A 16,333-nucleotide genomic window follows, 5' to 3' on the forward strand; every position below is an offset into this window, starting at 1 on the left:
ACTGAAGAACAGGAATTTATGAGATGTTGAGTGGAGTGCGTGGGCATGTTTTAGTCATCGCGACCGGGAACGTTAGCACGACGGTTCGTCTGCTCGCCGTCTGCAGCGCTCGCACAAACCCCCTTTTTCTTTCTCCAAACATGCTGTACTGTAATATTATTACCAAAAAGTTCTATTTTTATTTCGTCTTACTAGAAAGTATTGGTTTATAAACACTGATTTCGTCTGAATGTGAATTTCAGTGGACTTTAGTGTGACATTACAACGTGACTTACTGTGATCTCATTTATACGACTCAGTAGACTCGGGGTTGAGGGCCTTTCTCAAGGGCCCTGCAGTGCCAGTCTGGGACTTGTACTCACAACCATTTGATATAAAATATCCATCTGAAGCACTGAGCTACCACTTCTGTGTGTATCAGATGAAGTAATGGAGAAAGCAGTTCATTGGTTGCTGTTCTTTATTCAACTGCTTTCAGGTTGTCCTGCAACTCTTTTCTACTGAACACAAGTCTGAAAATGTGGTGTCAGATGTTGCTTCAAACTTTTCACTTTCCTATTATGTAAAATGATTAATGTGAATTCCTGTAATTTATCCTCGTTTTAGGATCTGAATGTACCACAAGCAGTTTTCCTTACTTCAAGAAATATAAATAAGGGCTTCATGTGTATGACTTGTGTGATGTGTTTTCCTCCATTTCCTCCCTTGTTTCTATTTGTTTGTTTCGAATTATCGCTGTCGTTGCCAAAAATCGCAATAAAAAAATAAAGATTGTTCTTTGCTAGAACAGTGTAGATTTCAAGAAAGAGATCTTTAAACCAAGCGTCCATCTTTGAACAGCTGATAACCTCAACAATGATGGAACTGTAATGAATGGACATTCCGTGTCACCCAGATGATGATGGGTTCCATTCTGAGTCTGGTTCCTACTAAGGTTTCTTCTTCATATTAACTCAGGGAGATTTTTCTTTCCACAGTCACTACTGTTTTGCTCATTAGAGACAAACTTATGGACTGATTTATCCGTTTAAATGTTATATTCATATTCATAATCGATATGCTTCTGTAAAGCTGCTTTGTTTTATCCCTCGTTAAAAGTGCCCTACAAATTACATTGAATTGAAGCTTTATTGAAGAAGATCTTCCACTCCAACCCATGTAAAGCAGATCTTCATGAAGATCCCTGTGCATCGTCATGCCGGAACAGGTTTTGGTCTCCTAGTTTAGGTGGACGGAAAATTTCATGCTCCTGCATCCAAAAAACGTCTGATAAATATCTTCAATTTGTGACATGTCTGGATTGCAGAAGGTCCAGTTTAGCACCCGGACGTGTCTCGTTTCAATGCAGTGCCTCCTGAGGACTTGAAAATCACAGAGATTTCTCCAGAGTCTCACAATCTTCTCATGATATTATCTACTGGATTGTAGATGATGTAACATTCAACAACTTCCCAATTAGATTTTTATATTGTTCCACAAATTGGAGAGGCAGGTTTTGGTTTTTACAGATTTGTGAAACTCTGCCCATCTTTACCTCTGAGAGACTCTGCCTCTCTAAGATACACTTTAATTTCTGACCTGCTGTCAATCAACCTCATCAGTGTTCTAAAAATTGTTTGAGAAACATTTCAACACTTACTTCTTCCAGACTTTTGTTGTCTGTCCTTTTTAAAAACGTGTCACAGCCATTAAATCCAAGATGACCTTTTATTTTCCCCAAAATGGTGCATTTCCTCAGTTTAAACGTGTGATATGTTTTCTATATTTTATTGTGAACAAATTCTAAAGGTTATCTATCTGTCTGTCTGTCTGTCTGTCTGTCTGTCTGTCTGTCTGTCTGTCTGTCTGTCACAAGATTGTGTTTTCCCAATAGAGTGTGTGTGTGTGTGTGTGTGTGTGTGTGTGTGTGTGTCCTCGATAGGGTTGAAATATTTCATTAAAACAAAAAACGGCTTATAAAAATCTGCTCCAAATAACAGAAGTGGCTTTTCTTCAGCAGACTCGGAGAGAGAGAGTGTGTGTGTGTGTTAATAGAACTTCAAACATAGTGCACCGCTTTAGAGTCGTCACACACACACACACACACACACACACACACACACATACACACACACACACACACAATCATCTGCACACTTTCACAATGTTTGCTTTGATTTACGCTTAATTTCTCCTTGTTCTCTCCCTCGCTCTGTCACCTTTTCTCCTCTCTCTCTCTCTCTGTCACGCTTTCTCTCTCCCTCTCTCTCTCTCTCTCTCTCTCTCTCTCTCTCTCTCTCTCTCTCTCTCTCTCTCTCTCTCTTTTTTTCTCTCTCTCTGTCACTCTTCTCTTTTCTCTTTCTCCTCTCTCACTCTCTCCTCTCATCCTAAAGACAACACTGCTTTATTACTCTTATACACGATGCTTCTTTCATCGTTCCTTTTCTTGTTCCTGCCTCACTTCCTGTTTGGAGTCATGGGTCCATGTTCTCTCTCTCTCTCTCTCTCTCTCTCTCTCTCTCTCTCTCTCTCTCTCTCTCTCTCTCTCTCTCTCATTAACAGTGGAGACTCCTTCCATTATTATTAAATCAATCTCTCCTTACAGGAAACATCACCGTTTTTTTTTTTTTTTACAATTTGGTATCCGATGTGTCTGAGCTGTTGCTATAGAAACGCTAACGAACGAACATTACGAGCACAGCACTAAGGTATGTGCGCGCACACACACACACACACACACACACAAATGAAAACCTTGCACTTATCTCACACGATCTCACACCCGACGACACAGACGTCTGTCATTCCCGACACCAGGATGAGTAAAACATCTCTTTTTTTACGTTCCTTCTTTTCCCTAGGCTCAGACATCAGGCGTGAGGATCGGGAGATAGGACGATCCTTGGCGTCTAGACGACTGATACGGTAAGGCCGAGACAGGAGAGCGGTATGTCGGATTCGGGTTTGGCGTGGATTCCACTCCCGGTACTTCTTTACTGATTGCACAGGAACACTTTTCCCGTCTCCGTCTCGCTCCTGCTCTGTGGCTCGCGCCCAATACTCATATTATTGTTGAGCTTCCATCGGGATGTGTTCATCAGCACCAACAGGAGGAGAGCGCAGAAAAACCCGGGGATGACTGAGTGCTGAGGATTATCTCCACTTTTCCCTTTTATTTTTACAGGTTGCACGGTGCATTCGAGACCAGAGAGAACCCACTGTCATTTCAGCAAGGAAGGCTCATGTGCAGCTCTACAGGATGTCATTGATCATGAAAAGTAAACACACTCACTGGCGTACTGTGTTCCTACCGTGCAGAAGGGGTTTTTTTGTCCTGTAACGGTTACTCGGGCCTTCTAGAGGTCACGGACTCCGCAGCCACGAAAAGCAAATCCGCGCGGATTACTCCGAGCCGAAAGAGAAACAACGCGTGACATGCGAGCTCCGCCGCGGGTCGGGAAAACGAAGGGATGAGGATGGAAGAAAAGGATGAGGCGAGGAAGAAGGAGAAGAAAATCTCTTTATGGTGTCCTAATTTTGTGTAGTTTTTTTTTGTGAGTGAGACAAGACCAATGATTTTAACACATCTTCCTGTGGCCTTGAGACCATAAGCCTTTTTTTCTCTCCCGCCATCAGCGTTAAAATCGTGCGGTGTGGTGTGAGAACCTTCCTCAGAAACAAAGGCGATATTAAAAGCTCTGGAAAGAAAAGAAAAACGAGTGGCAATGAAAAGGAGTGTTTGTGATTTTTTTTTAATGAGAAGTGTTGTAGACATGGCTGTAATTACGGGAAATGAGCACCCCTTTGACCCCACTTGATCTCCGTGTGTGTGTGTGTGTGTGTGTGTGTGTGTGTGTGTGTGTGTGTGTGTGTGTGTGAGACTACCATTGCAGTAAAAAAAAAAAAAATTTAGTGCATTAATCTCACGATGCATACTGGGTCAGAAAAAAAAGGGTGAAATTGTGTAACACATCTGGCAACGAAATCTCAGTTTCTCCATTGTGATTGGTCGGAAAGCACTAAGCAATTCTAACATCCGAGTTTTAACGTTTAACGTCATGGTTTCTATAGTAACAGATCATTCATGCTCAATTGAACATGACCGGATTGACCCGCGCAACGGGCAAAAGTATTCCGTAATTCTGTAAAAGTAAAATATTTCCACCCACATGTATTATTTTGTTTATTTATTTATTTATTTATTTATTTTTGGGTAAAGTTAAAAGCGCACGATCGAATCAGACATCTTTTGATGCAATTTTTGCTTCACTTGAACTACGAGACCAAAAACTTGTTCTAGCAATCCTGGGCACAAAAGCCAGTTCCATGAAGATACAGTATGCTTTCCAGGAGTTGAAGATCTTCTACTATAGTGCTCTATGTGCACCCCAGGCCTCCTCACCTACATCTGTTTCCCTTTCTTTTTTTTTTCTAACACCCTTGTATCCAAATCTCCACAAAATCAAGAGGAACATCTTCCCGGAAGAGCCGAGTTTATTAGAGCATATAGCAAGCTTAGGGTCAGGTGTCCACAAACTGTTGGTCATGCAGTGTAGAAGGAAAGACACATTTAATATAAAGAGTGGAGGTTATTATAACAGCAAATGGGGATTAAATGTGGACTGGGATGAATATGGGCAGGTGAGAGAAGGGGCGTTTATAGCTGCTATAATATAATAAACAGTAACACAACTTTAAGCATAAATAAATTTGGAAATAAAAAATGATTGTAATAGTGACAGTGGTGAACAGTGCGGAAGTAAATGTCATTCGTTACTGGATTGAAGACGCTTTTTTGCATATCTGTACTTTACTGAAGTGTTTCTACTGAGGGGGCTTTTACTGAAACTTCACCACATTTCAGAGTCAAATATTTTACTACATTTAGTGAAATCTGTCATTTTTTATTTATTTGTGGATAAAAACGTAACTGCTGAAACACGCAGCGAGTCACCAATCAGGATCGAGCGCACGCTCTGTTTTACACGTGTTCTGATCGGTGCTCGGTGCATCTACTGATCACCAACATACAGTTCAGCATCAGTTCAACATCAAGCAGAACATTTAGAGAGGAAGAAATGATGAAGAAACTCCAGACTCAAACTCGACACAACACACGTGACCTCGTTTACACGTTTTTTTTTTTTTTTTTGAAGTAGTTCTAAAGAAGGTTTTGGGTTCATGATGATTGTAATAGAAATCAATCAGTGTTTGAGTCATTAATATCATTCTATTAATAGATCAGTGTGCTGAGAGTCACATTCGAGTCTTTACACAGAAACTGAGGTGATGAAGTGAAGAGTCTTGTGATAAAAATGATAACAGGAACATTAGAGTTATAATAAATCACTACTCTGGATACTTAAGTACATTTGAAGGCATTTGTACTTTACCTCCAGTGAAAGTTTAAAGGGACACCACACTGTATAGTGATGAAACATCTCCATAACATCATGTGAATGAGGATTGTAGGATTGTATAAGTGCTGGAGAGTCTGGCGATAATTAATCCCTGCTTCAGGTTTTTCAATCAGAAGAGAGATTTGTTTAAAGTTTACATGCAGGTCCGGGCGTTTAATCGCATTCTCAGCTTGGCCTTGTGTGTTTTCGGTTGAAAATCTCGTCCCTGTAAAACGGCGCCTTATTTATTTCACATAAACACTTAATTGTTCGCTTTTAAGCCAACGCTGGAGTTCACATAAAAACCCCGGCGTGAGAACAGGGGGAGTGACGACGCAGGGTTTAATCACTCACACACACACACACACACACACACACACACACACACACACACACACACACACAGATGAGTGAAAGGCATTGTGAAAAACTTTTGTACACAAGCTCAGAAGTGACGCTCGGACACACCTCGAGCCGAGACGTGTGTTTTTCTAGAGATAACTCTAAAACAACCTCAGAGGAACACGAAGTACAGACGGCGTTCTTGGCTCGCTATGCAGTAAACTGTGTGTGTGTGTGTGTGTGTGTGTGTGTGTGTGTGTGTGTGTGTGTGTGTGTCTCAGAAACACTCCCTGTATGGTCCAAATGATGTTCCACTGGATTTGCTTGGAGATTCATTCAGATACAAGCGTGTTAGTAAAGTCAGGTGCCGATGGAGGTGAGAAAGTGAGGAGGCCTGGGGGTGCAGTCAGCGTTTACATTCATCCCAAAGATGTTCCACAGGTGATCTTCCACTCCAGCAGATCTTCATGGTCATGCTGGAACAGGTTTCGGTCTCCTAGTTCAATTGAAGGGACAAAAGACGTCCAAAACTGTGGGGACGGTTTTTGAAAGGAGCACATGTGGGTGGGAAAGTGTCCCAATACTTTTGACCTCACAGTGTATTCATTCGATTCAGTCGTTTTTTATTTCTACTGCGATTTTTTTTTTAACAATGAACGTTGTCTCAATGCAGCTTCATAAGAAATAATACATTTAATTGTTCTGTTTAAGTGTGAGTTTGTCGCCGACTGTGGTGAAGGAAAAACTCCCTGAGATCTTCTATAAGCAAGGAACCTTGAGAGGAACCAGACTCAAGAGGGAACCTCATCCTCATCTGGGTGGCATTTCTATGTATCCTTCTTCAATAAACTGTGTGTGTGTGTGTGTGTGTGTGTGTGTGTGTGTGTGTGTGTGTGTGTGTTTACACTTCCACCATCACAGTGGAAAGACTGGAGTTGAAAGTCAGGTGAGGACACATCCTGGTTCCTCCACACACTCCATTGTCCAGTGGTCTCTCTACCTTTTTTTTTTTTTTTTTTTTCCCTCTTTCTCTCCTCGGATTTGGACTCAGGACAGAAAATGAGTCATGCGTCTCATGTTTTCTTCATTAAATCGTCAAAAATAAACACAAATAAAAAAAAAGGAGTGAAACACGCCAATTACGGGGGACGGGAGGAAAACGTGTCTGTGCTCCTCCAATCAGCTCTCGGCGTAATTTCGGGAAAATGAGAGGTTTCCAGAATCACCCGTTTCTCAGTTTCTTTTTTTTCTTTCTTTCTTTTTTTTTTTTCCCCTTCTCTCCCCCTCCACACGCCTGATCTCCAGATAAAGCAGCACATATGGTGTTGATAGAATTAATTGGATTGTATCGGTTTGGTGTTGTTCTTAAAGCGCACTGGAATAGAAAGTAATTGCAGGCTGCGGTGATGATGCTTGGGGTGGATTTGGAGCGTCCGCTGGATTGATGGCTGCTTTGGAAATGTTAAGTCAGTAAAAGTTCGGCTTTTTCAGGGCTCCTGGTGCAGCAGCAGGATTTTTTTTCTTCGGTCGCAGAAGGAAAAGGAATTCCGGACTGAGAAGACACGGCTTAACAACAACAACAACAACAACAAGTTTAGGAGAATATCAAAAGGTTGGTATGAAAAGGTTTCGAGACACCATCACCTTCACATCAGTTTAGGTGCACAGCAACACAGAGCTCCCAGCGTTCTCCTGGAACGTGTTCTGGAAGTCTTCTTTTCGAAGCGTGTCAAACACCTTCTGCGATTCGCCCCGGATCATGAAGATTCACGTGTGAACTTGTCCATGGTGAAATGGCAGACGTGGTAATGCAGAAGAGCAGAAGTTACACAGATCCTGAAGTACACAGGATGATGGTTTTTATCTTACACAGGTTATAAAATATTAACGTTTATATTTAGTGCCTATGGTTCTTGTGGAACCTGTGGAACCATCAGCAGCAGCAGTGAGTGGTTGGAATATCCAGGCTCTTGGTGGAGAAAGAAGCCTCCATTTATCAGACCAAAAACTTCTTGTAAAATTTCCTTTATTAAAACAATGTATTTATTTTGTAGTTTGATTAATTGATTGATTGATTGATTGATTGATTGATTGATTGATTGATTGATTGTCTCGTGGTGAATTTCTCGGTCGCTTTAAACATGATGCTGCAGCTACAGATGTGGAGTAGATCTCCAGACTCCACTCTCAGTACAGGATCTGAGGTTGTTCCTCATGAAGAAAGGAGACATGTTCTGTAGCCTTCTAACAAACTTCAAGATCTCCAGGGAATGTTCGTCTGTAAAACAGATACAGGTATATGAGCTTGGACACTTCTAGTGCACATCACACTCAGCATCTTATCTGATCTCATCTGATCTTATCTGATCTCATCTACCTCCTGCACTGGGGCCGTGAGTGCGGCATAACGCATGCGCCTTATGTTCGGCGCCCGAGCGCACGGGCCGAGAAACACGACACGGCTCCGTTATTCATGTTCAGGGGCTCAGGAGGGAGGGAGAGAAAAATAGAGAGGGGGGGATAGAGGAAAATGAAGATAGAGGGAGGGAGAAATAGAGGGAGAGAGATAGAGAGAGAGACTAAAAAGAGAGAAAGGGAGAGAGAGAGAGAGAGAGGAAGGGAGAGAGAGAAAGAGGGAGGGAAGAGAGAGAAAGAGAGAGAGAGAGAATGAGGGAGGTGTGGAGAGGTGGAATGGGAACCTGCCGTCCAGATTTCCTCGGCGCGCGCACTCTCCTGGACGCGCCGCTGCGCAGGTGCTGCTCATCAGGACTGAAGTTCAACACGAGCGGCTTTGATCTTTTCCTTCTTTTGCAAAAATTAACAGCTTTTTATTTTCTTTTTATTTTTATTGTAAAAAAAAACAAAACATTTTCCTGCACGTGTGGATTATATTTTTTTGGTTAATTACATGTCTGTGTGGCCTCGCGCCGTTTTTGTAAGTATTATTTATATAAAAAATATTTTTCTCTGCATATTAATTATTTTTCATTTTTTTTTTTCAATATTAATAATAGTAATAATCATCAATATAATTTATTGTTGTTGGTGGTGGTGGTGTTTTAGAGTTTTTAAAATCCCCCTGAAAGCTGAATGCAAGTTTCCTCCATGTGAACCAATGTATTTATTTTGTAGTTTGATTAATTGATTAATTGACTGATTGATTGATTGATTGATTGATTGTCTCGTGGTGAATTTCTCGGTCGCTTTGAACATTATGCTGCAGCTCCAGATGTAGAGTAGATCTCCAGGCTTCACTCTCAGTACAGGACCTGAGGTTGTTCCTCATGAAGGAAGGAGACATGTTCTGTAGCTTCCTAACAAACTTCAAGATCTCAAACATAATACACTCAAGGACACGTTCAGGGTCCTGTGTGTGTGTGTGCGTGTGTGTGTGTGTGTGTGTGTGTGTGTGTGCGCGCGCTTAAACATCCCCTCTCAGTGCGTAATGTGTGTACATGTTCGGTCAGGTCTTTGTTACACACACACACACACACACACACACACACACACACACACACACACACACCGGAGCGCGGGCAGGACTGTTTGCGTGCCTGCGCGTTGATTCATCTTAATCGGAACAGGTTCTCTAAAAAAGAGAAACATATCCCTGTGTGTGTGTGTGTGTGTGTGTGTGTGTGTGTGTGTGTGTGTGTGTGTGAGGGCTAAAGCTGATCCTGTGCGCGCTCTCTCTCTCCGCAGGATCGCCGCCATCGGGACTGCGCGTAACAGAGCCGTGTTTCAGTAGGAGCTTCTCCCGCAGGACACGCAGAGAGAAAAAAAGGAGAAAAGAAGGAGAACAAAACAGAAAAAGGAGAGAGAGAGAGACTCTATTTTAAGGACTAGAAGAAGGACTGGTGGAGCCTGAAGATGAACCCTATTGTGTTTAATAAGCTGAGCAGCCCGGTGCTGTTCGAGGAGAAGGCGAGCGAGGTGGAGAGGAGCAGCAGGAACTATCTGGAGGTGATCGATGAGCAGCACGCGGATCTTCTCTCCAGGAGCCACCAGATCACTGACAGCTCCGTGATGAGACACAGGAGACCAGGGTAAGTCCTAGTGCTGATTCATGTCCTATATCCAGACTGGAAATGCCCCTGGACTTAATGTACATATACTCTAGACTTCTCAGGGATGGAGAGATCTGGTCTATCAGTCCTCCTCTTCTATTCCTCTCTTAACTCCGTCTACTCATCACACCAGGTGTACAAGCATTTATCATGTGTGTTTGCTTCTTATTTATTTATTTAGCTGATAGATAGATAGATAGATAGATAGATAGATAGATAGATAGATGTTTTTTAAACACTCAACAGATGTTAACAATAAATGAGTCAAAGTCCATGTATGAATTCACCCCAAAAACAAACCAGAATAAGTCTCTCTCTCTCTCTCTCTCTCTCTCTCTCTCTCTCTCTCTCTCTCTCTCTCTCTCTCTCTCTCTCTCTCTCTCTCTGTGTCAATATCATTTCTATTTCTCTGCTGTATTCGCTCCCCCTCTTTTTTTCTCAGCATCTTTTTATCCTTGAATTTCTACCTTTGTGTAACTCCTAGTTGCTCTAACTTTATCCTCTTTCTTTCTTTCTTTCTTTCTTTCTTTCTTTCTTTCTTTCTTTCTTTCTTTCTTTCTTTCTTTCTTTCTTTCTTTCTTTCTCAGATTTAGAATGTTTAATCGGAATGACGAATAAGTGCACATTTGTATTACTAAAGCAAGCGCTTAAAAGGGAATAAAGAAAAACAGATTCAAAAACGAAGGAGAAAAAAAAAAAAAAAATAAAGTAATACAATGAAAAATTTAAATTAAACATTAGAAAATAAAGCAAATAAGCAAATATAATACTGATACATTAATACATGCATGAGTTAAAGCAGCATCCTGTACAAGCTCAGTAAGCTGTCTAGATAGATAGGTAGCTTGATTGATTGATTGATTAATTGATTGATTGATTGATTGATTGATTGATTGATTGATTGATATATGAGTAGGTAGATGTTGCTGAATGGAGCGTGTGGAAAAGTAGATCAAGGCTCCTTTTGTAGTGAGGAAGTAAAAATGTTTATATAATCCATCCGTCGAATCTGTCAGTGTTGAAGTGTGTTTCAACCTTTTTACTGTGTGCGTGTGTGTGTGTGTGTGTGTGTGTGTGTGTGTGTGTGTGTGTGTGTGTGTGTGTGTGTGTGTACTGTCACAAGCGGCCTCTGTTCTACAGGGGCAGATATCCATCAGAGGAGTACAGACATGTTATTGCATGTCACACACTTCAACACACTGCGTAGTTGTGTGTGAAGTTTGGAATTTTGACCGGTCCAGTGGTGGAATCTCAGGAGAGTATCAGAGTTAATGAAGAAAATTAACCGTGTGTGTGTGTGTGTGTGTGTGTGTGTGTGTGTGTCACCGATGCTGAGAACAGAAAAGGGCAAACGTTTGTTTTGTAGCTCGTTCATACATATCTGACTTACAAGCAAAATATTATTCGTCCGAACACGATCTCGGAGGATTCAGGGTGCAGGAAATGTGTTCCACGTGCAGCAGAAGGTTGTTTGGTGAAAGAAAGATAAACGCACAGACAGAACAGTGCCATAGTGACATCTACAGGTTCGAACCATCACCTGGTAGAGGAACGTCTAGCAGCTTATAGATCTACATCTGGTTCTACACCGTTCTAACGTTCACAGTGAGCTGAGAGGAGCTTTAGATCAGAACAAGGTGCAGATTCCAGTCTGAATGGAAAGAGATGTTCAGTTTATTTAATTATTCAAGTTGATTTATCAAAAAAAATTATCTAGAAAATTTCACTACAGGTTCATTTTCATAAGTGAATTTATTCCTGAATATTTCCAAAAATAAAATAAATGAATAAAATGTAATATGTAATGCACATGTAATATAATATAATGCTCTAAATACATATATATATATATAAATTAAACAATAATAATAATAATAAAATAATTTATATAAGTTTTTCTTTTATAGGCAGTTTTGGGATAAGAAGAAAACAAAATATTGTATAAACTGCATAATTGTTAAAAAGCGTCAGATTAAAAAAATTATCATAAAAAAAAAAATATTAATTCTTTTTTTTACATTTTTAGTTTTTTTAATGAATATCTACCGTCCTCATTGAAAGAACCGTCCATCAATGTTAATGCGAACAGTTGGATTTCTGTCTCTATTCAATAAATCCTCCAGAACATTTAAACATATATGAGAATGAACTTATTAGTTATGTATGTATTTTAACTGTTTTTTCTGCGTATTTATTTAATTAATTGCTGCACTCACGGGAATCATCTCAGGAGGCTTGTCTGTGCTTCACGAGCTCCTGCCGGTCCTCGACCTCCTTTCAGATCCGCTCAGCTTGGTACCATAAAAAAAAAAAAAAAAAAAAAAAACGCTAGATGAGTATTAATTCGAAACAACATCCTGGTGTTCTGGTTTTCACCACTGTTCTGGATCACACGTCTAAATACATTGATATGAAGGATATCCAGGAGAGTGTTGGTTCTATTACCTATGTATGACCAAATGCATCTTCAGAAGCTGCTTATAAATATTTAGAAAGGCTTTAAACTCTTTTACAAAGGGTTTAAACATCCTATACAACGTGGGCCTCTATTAATGTCTGAAAAGTTAAAATATGTGCCACATACGGCTGGAAAAGTCTGGTGTCCCGATACTTTTGGGCACATAACGCATCTGTAATAAACTATGAAGAAAGCGTAAAGCGTTCGTAAAAGAAGAATACACATTGTTATAACTCCTTATGGGCATGCATTATGCTTTATAGCTATTTTATGAATCATTATGTTTTTTTTTTTTTCGTGGATAGGCTTCATATACCGTGTTGATAATGTAATATACCCCGAGCCCTGCTGTGCGTAGTGCACACTGAGAAGCTATAATGCGCCATAAGCATCACTTTGTGCATCATGCCTAATCCCTGTAACAGTTTCTGAACAATGCTACACGCACTACTGCATTTATATGCATTATTATACCACATGAATGCATTATCAGACCCGATGTGCTCCTTATTTCCAAGGAATATTTGAACGTTCTCGTCTAATGAGTTAAACACGTCTGTCTTGCTGCGCCGTGTGGCCACAAGTTTGTGGACACCTGACCTTTAGCTTGCTATGTGCTTCTTTTCGAACATCCCATTCCACATCGAGTCTCCATTTACTCTCATAATAAGCTCCACTCCTCTGTGAAGATGTTCTGTTCGATTTTGTGCAGATGATGTTGCGCTCTTTAATCCGCAAGGGTGTTAGTAAAGTCAGGTGGTGATGTAGGTGAGAAGTTGAGGAAGTTCCTGGGGTGCAGGAGATCTTCTACTTCAACCCTATGTAGAGCAGACGTTCTCAAATGCAGACCGACACGAGTATGAGAAAGAAAGAAAAGACTAAACTCAGAGATCCTATAATAAATTGTGTGCCTCTGATGATGTGCTAACACTTTGGAGAAGAACCACAGATTCCTGGAAAAGTCAGGTGTCCCAATACTTTTGGCCGTGATTATAAACCCCACTGCGATAGCGTGTTGGAGCAGATGAATTCAAAACGTGTAATAAATTGTGCAACAACAGTGCAAATAATTCAGAATTGAACCACGATTGCAATCGAATTGAATATAAAACCCGGTTTCCTCGCCGCTTTTGTTTTCTGTTCCTTGCGCAGGTCTCGTCCGAGCGGAGGAAAAGTGCGTCATAAGCGCCAAGCTCTTCAGGACATGGCTCGACCGCTCAAACAGTGGCTGTACAAACACCGTGACAATCCCTATCCCACCAAAACCGAGAAGATCCTCCTCGCTCTCGGCTCCCAGATGACGCTGGTGCAGGTGAGACGGTGACCACTGCTGTATAGAGATATATATAAACACAGGCCTGTAGAAGAGCTTGGATGTGTGATTATATATAAAGCATGAATACTACATGAATCCCTTGTGTCCTATTCTGCATTTTGATTGGTCAGCGGCTCTGAAAGTATTGCACGTGTATTAAGATTCACGTCTGTTCATAACAGTTTCAATGCGATGCATCATTTTAAACACATTTGTATTTCTGTATAATTCTCAGTAGATGCGCTCTACATTTATTATTTAGGGAGCGAACAATAATTTGTGACCGATATTTATATGTAGAAGGATTTCTCCTCGTTTCTCGAGCGCGTTCTCTCAGCACCGCTGCTGAGTATCACAACACTACGGAGGCCGAGGCGTGTCCTGAGACTCACATAGAATACAGATTAACATGGCAGAGGTAGAGCTGTAACTTCCTGCAGACACAACAGGACAAGAACGTCTGGTTTTATTTGATCTTTTTTGATCTTTTGTGAACTGTTTGAAGAGTCAGAAGGCTCTTAAGATCATATGGAATTGCAGAGCTTCATATTGTTTCCGTCGCATGGTATTGCACTGAATCGCATTGGGTTTAATCGAATGGAAATCAGATCGTGCCGCATCGTGATGGGGCAAATCGTATCGCATCGATGTTCTACTAGATTTTGTGGAGATTCATTCAGACACAAGGTGTTAGTAAATTCCAGTACTGGTGTAGGTGAGAAGGTGAGAAGGTGAGGAGGTTCCGGGGGTGCAGTCAGCGTTCACATTCATTCATGTTCAATAGTGTTGGAGCTCTGTAGCAGGAGAGCTTCCACTGCCACCCCATGTTAAGCAGATCTTCATGGAACTGGTCCTGCTGGAACAGGTTTGGGTCTCCTAGTTCAAGTGAAGGTTCACCTCATCACTGAGTTTAAGAGACTGTAGTGAATGTTATTCTGTAAAAACTCCCTCCGACCCAATCTGTGTTAAATTGTGCGTATTTCTGTGATTACACAATGCGTGCACACACACACACACACACACACACACACACACACACACACACACACACACACACACACACACATCAAGGTGAAAAGAAGGTGCTGGACCTCCAAGACCTCAGATGGTTTAATTCGATATTCATACGCAGCATGGCACAAGCATTAACAGATGTGTGTGTGTGAACTGTGTGTGTGTGTTTGTGTGTGTGAGTGTTAATAGTGTGTGTGTGTGTGTGTGTGTGTGTGTGTGTGTGTGTGTGTGTGTGTGTGTGTGTGTGTGAACTGTGTGTGAGTTTCTGTGTGTGTTTATGTCTGTGTGTGTGAATTGTGTGTGAGTTTGCGATTGTGTATGTGTGTGTGAATTGTGTGTGTGTCTGAATTGTGTGTGTGTGAATTGTGTGTGTGTGTGAACTGTGTGTGTGTGTGTGTGTGTGTGTGTGTGTGTGTATGTGTGTGTCTGTGAACAGTGTTTGTGTGTGTGTGTGTGTGTGTGTGTGGTGTGTGCGAACTGAGTGTGTGTGTGTGTGTGTGACTGTGTGTGTGTGTGTGTGACTGTGTGTGTGTGTGTGTGTGTGTGTGTGTGTGTGTGTGTGTGTTAATAGTGTGTGTGAACTGTGCGTGTGGGTGTGTGAACAGTGTGTGTGTGTGTGTGTGTGTGTGTTAATAGTGTGTGTAAACGGTGTGTGTGTGTGTGTGTGAACTGTGTGTGCGAACTGAGTGTGAGTGTGTGTGTGTGTGTGTGTGTGTGTGTGTGTGTGTGTGTGTGTGTGAACTGTGTGTGCGAACTGAGTGTGTGAGTGTGTGTGTGTGTGTGTGTGTGTGTGTGTGTGTGTGTGTGAGTGTGTGTGTGCGAACTGTGTGTGTGTGTGTGTGTGTAAACTGTTTGTGCGAACTGAGTGTGTGTGTGTGTGTGAGTGTGTGGTGTGTGTGTGTGTGTGTGTGTGTATCTACAGCGGGGTTAATAACGTGCACAGACACACAGGTCATATTTGGATCTTCGTCTCTCAGGATGGTCAGAATTCTGCTTTAATGATTGCAGTTTGAGTTGTAAGACTTTTTCCTGCACTCGGTTGCGGTTGGATCCTGATGCTGCTGCCAGATTCTCTACACAGAACACATCAATTCAGTGTTGCGCAGAAACGAGATGTTTTGACTTCATTACTGTGCTTAAGTACGTTTTTTACAGCTGTGTGTTTTATTATTATAGAGGACATTTTCCTTCAGTTCATTTGTTACACTTTACTCCACTACATTACTGATAAACACACAGATCCTGTGTGTGTGTGTGTGTGTGTGTGTGTGTGTGTGTGTGTGTGTGTGTGTGTGTGTGTGTGTGTGTGTGTGTGTGTGTGGAGAGGAAGAGTGATGCAGGAGACAGACAGACAGACAGACAGACAGACAGACAGACAGACAGACATCGTGTACTTCAGCATCATTACACGAGTCTCTTATGATTTTCATGTGCAGTTTTACCTCAGTGTTGTTGAATTCTGCATCCTGATTGATTGGAAAGTGTTTTTGTAATAACTTTTCGTTTCTATAGTAACAGCTGATTCACTGAGATTTGTATGACGTGTTTCTGTGCATCCAACAATACATTTTTCTAATAAAGAACTACACGTTTTTGACGTGGTGACATCCCGATTAATACAGTTCCACTCTTCTGGGAAGATGTTTCACAAGATATTGTGGAGATTTTGTGGAGATCCATTCAGATACAAGTGTGTTAGTAAAGTCAGGTACTGATAAAGCTGAGGAAGCTGAGGAAGGTGAGGAAGGTGAGGAGGCCT

The 16,333-nt window shown here is 41.4% G+C and overlaps 1 protein-coding gene across 5 annotated transcripts in view; it reads left to right on the forward strand.

Moving 5' to 3' along the window:
• Positions 1-7,285: 7,285 nt before the first annotated feature.
• Positions 7,286-16,333, forward strand: part of mkxa (mohawk homeobox a) — a 49,798-nt gene continuing 40,750 nt past the window's right edge. Inside the window, exons 1-3 of one of the 5 annotated variants that reach the window (XM_083557527.1) lie at positions 7,286-7,332; positions 9,423-9,766; positions 13,398-13,557. In XM_083557527.1, coding sequence (XP_083413653.1) covers positions 9,591-9,766; positions 13,398-13,557 — 336 coding nt within the window. In that variant the 5' untranslated portion in view covers positions 7,286-7,332; positions 9,423-9,590. Of the gene's footprint in view, positions 7,333-7,364; positions 8,016-8,047; positions 8,656-9,226; positions 9,305-9,422; positions 9,767-13,397; positions 13,558-16,333 lie in introns of those variants that run through there. The other 4 variants (XM_083557528.1, XM_083557526.1, XM_083557530.1 and 1 more) reach the window with 4 other exon arrangements.

The sequence above is a fragment of the Silurus aristotelis genome, assembly GCF_946808225.1.
Source record: "Silurus aristotelis genome assembly, chromosome: 12".
NCBI lineage: Eukaryota > Metazoa > Chordata > Actinopteri > Siluriformes > Siluridae > Silurus > Silurus aristotelis.